This window comes from Nannospalax galili, unplaced genomic scaffold (genome assembly GCF_000622305.1).
Source record: "Nannospalax galili isolate Female #2095 unplaced genomic scaffold, S.galili_v1.0 scaffold5595, whole genome shotgun sequence".
In the NCBI taxonomy this organism is placed as follows: domain Eukaryota; kingdom Metazoa; phylum Chordata; class Mammalia; order Rodentia; family Spalacidae; genus Nannospalax; species Nannospalax galili.
Genome location: NW_008335433.1, coordinates 43,446 through 45,053, shown reverse-complemented (window position 1 = coordinate 45,053; position 1,608 = coordinate 43,446). Strand labels below are relative to the sequence as shown.

General features: G+C 43.1%; 1 protein-coding gene across 1 annotated transcript in view; it reads left to right on the top strand.

The window, feature by feature from the left end:
* The first annotated feature begins 759 nt into the window (after positions 1-759).
* The window catches only part of LOC103731668 (odorant-binding protein-like), a 6,317-nt gene continuing 5,468 nt past the window's right edge, over positions 760-1,608 (top strand). The window contains exon 1 of the mRNA XM_017797378.1: positions 760-771. Coding sequence (XP_017652867.1) covers positions 760-771 — 12 coding nt within the window. The remainder of the gene's footprint in view (positions 772-1,608) is intronic.

Below are 1,608 nucleotides of genomic sequence, written 5' to 3'. Positions count from 1 at the left end.
AGAACACTCACCAGTCTGTACACGTGCCCAGCTCCAGCGACACGCACCCCGAGGATGGCGGGATCAGCCTGGCACACAGCTGCTCCCCAGGGACTCCAGTCAGGAAGTACGCAAAGTCGGACCTCGGTCAATATGGACAGTGGTGGGGCCTCGATGTTTCTTTATACTGAGTTCCTTCTGTACACAAAGACCATTAAGGCAGCAGAAATTGGAATCAGTGCTTAAAAAAAAAATACCGCCGGGCGTGGTGGTGCACACCTTTGATCCCAGCACTTGGAAGGCAGAGGCAGGTGGATCTCTGTGAGTTCAAGGCCAGTCTGGTCTACATAGTGAGTTCCAGGACAGCTGGGGCCATAGGGACTCAAAAAGACAAAAAACCAAAAAAAAACCAAAAACCCCACAAAGCTCAAAGGTGGATGTGCAGACAGCTCAGGTGGGGCTGGGAAGGGCTGGACACACAGGAAATATGAAGAAAATACATTTTAGGAAAATGTCAAGGAATCAGTTGTTTTAAAAAGCCAAGACCTGTGTGAATCACATGAGGAACATTTGCCTGGGATTAAGTTAGGATGAGCCAGCAAGTCACTGTGCTCACTGTCTGCTGACTCCTTAAACTCAGTGATCCCAGTTGCATTCCTGGCGTTCAACAATAAAGTTGAATCATTACTGACGATGTAAATCGGGGGAAATACTCACGTGGTTCATAAGAGTGAAAATAATGGTAAAAAATATACTATGTCGTCTGTTGTTATAGTAAAAATGGCCCACGATGTAAGGAGCGCAGGTTTCCCCGGGGCGTTTGCACGAATTCTCGGGTATCTTTACAATGGAGAAAACCATGAAATAATACGTTCATATCCAGAGCTAACAACAGTCCTGCTCACATCACTCAGTACTCATTCATCATGAATACCCCCGTGTAAATGGGGCTAAATCAAAGCAGAAAATGGGTTTTTGTCCTGATCGTATTCATGAGGGACGTTTATTCTCAGGTTCTGTCCATAAAATTTTAGAAATAATCCACCCGAGAAAAGCTTTGATACGGCCAATTCAGGATAGAAAGATTTAAGAATGTAATGATTCAGGATATAATGTCCTAAACACACAATGTTTCTGGATGTAAAGTTCTAAAGATACAATGTTTCACACTATAACGTTTGAAAGATGTAATGATTCAGGATATAAATTTCTGATGATAAAATTTAGGAAAACCAAGACTATCTGCTATTTATTTTCAGAACATCAGCTTAGGAATATTCTTGCAAGTATAAAGAGAAAAATCAGCATTAGAGAAACACGTCTTGAACTTCCCAGTTCCTAGGACACCTGGACTTTGGAGACACAAATATGTGTATCTTTCGTCCGTCTGCCACGTCCGGAGTCTTCTTAAAGTTCACCCCTTAATCCTAACTCTAATCCCCTGAACAAGCTGGGACAAAGTCACACAGAAATCATCACGGACAACCACGAGTTTCTGAAGAAACATTAACAGGAATGCATGAGGACATCTCCATAATTACAAGAGAAACCTGAGTCCTATAAAAGACAGGAACAGTTCTCCTGTGCTCCAAGGAGGGACCTGCTCTGAGAGTCTCACTGAGAGAGACA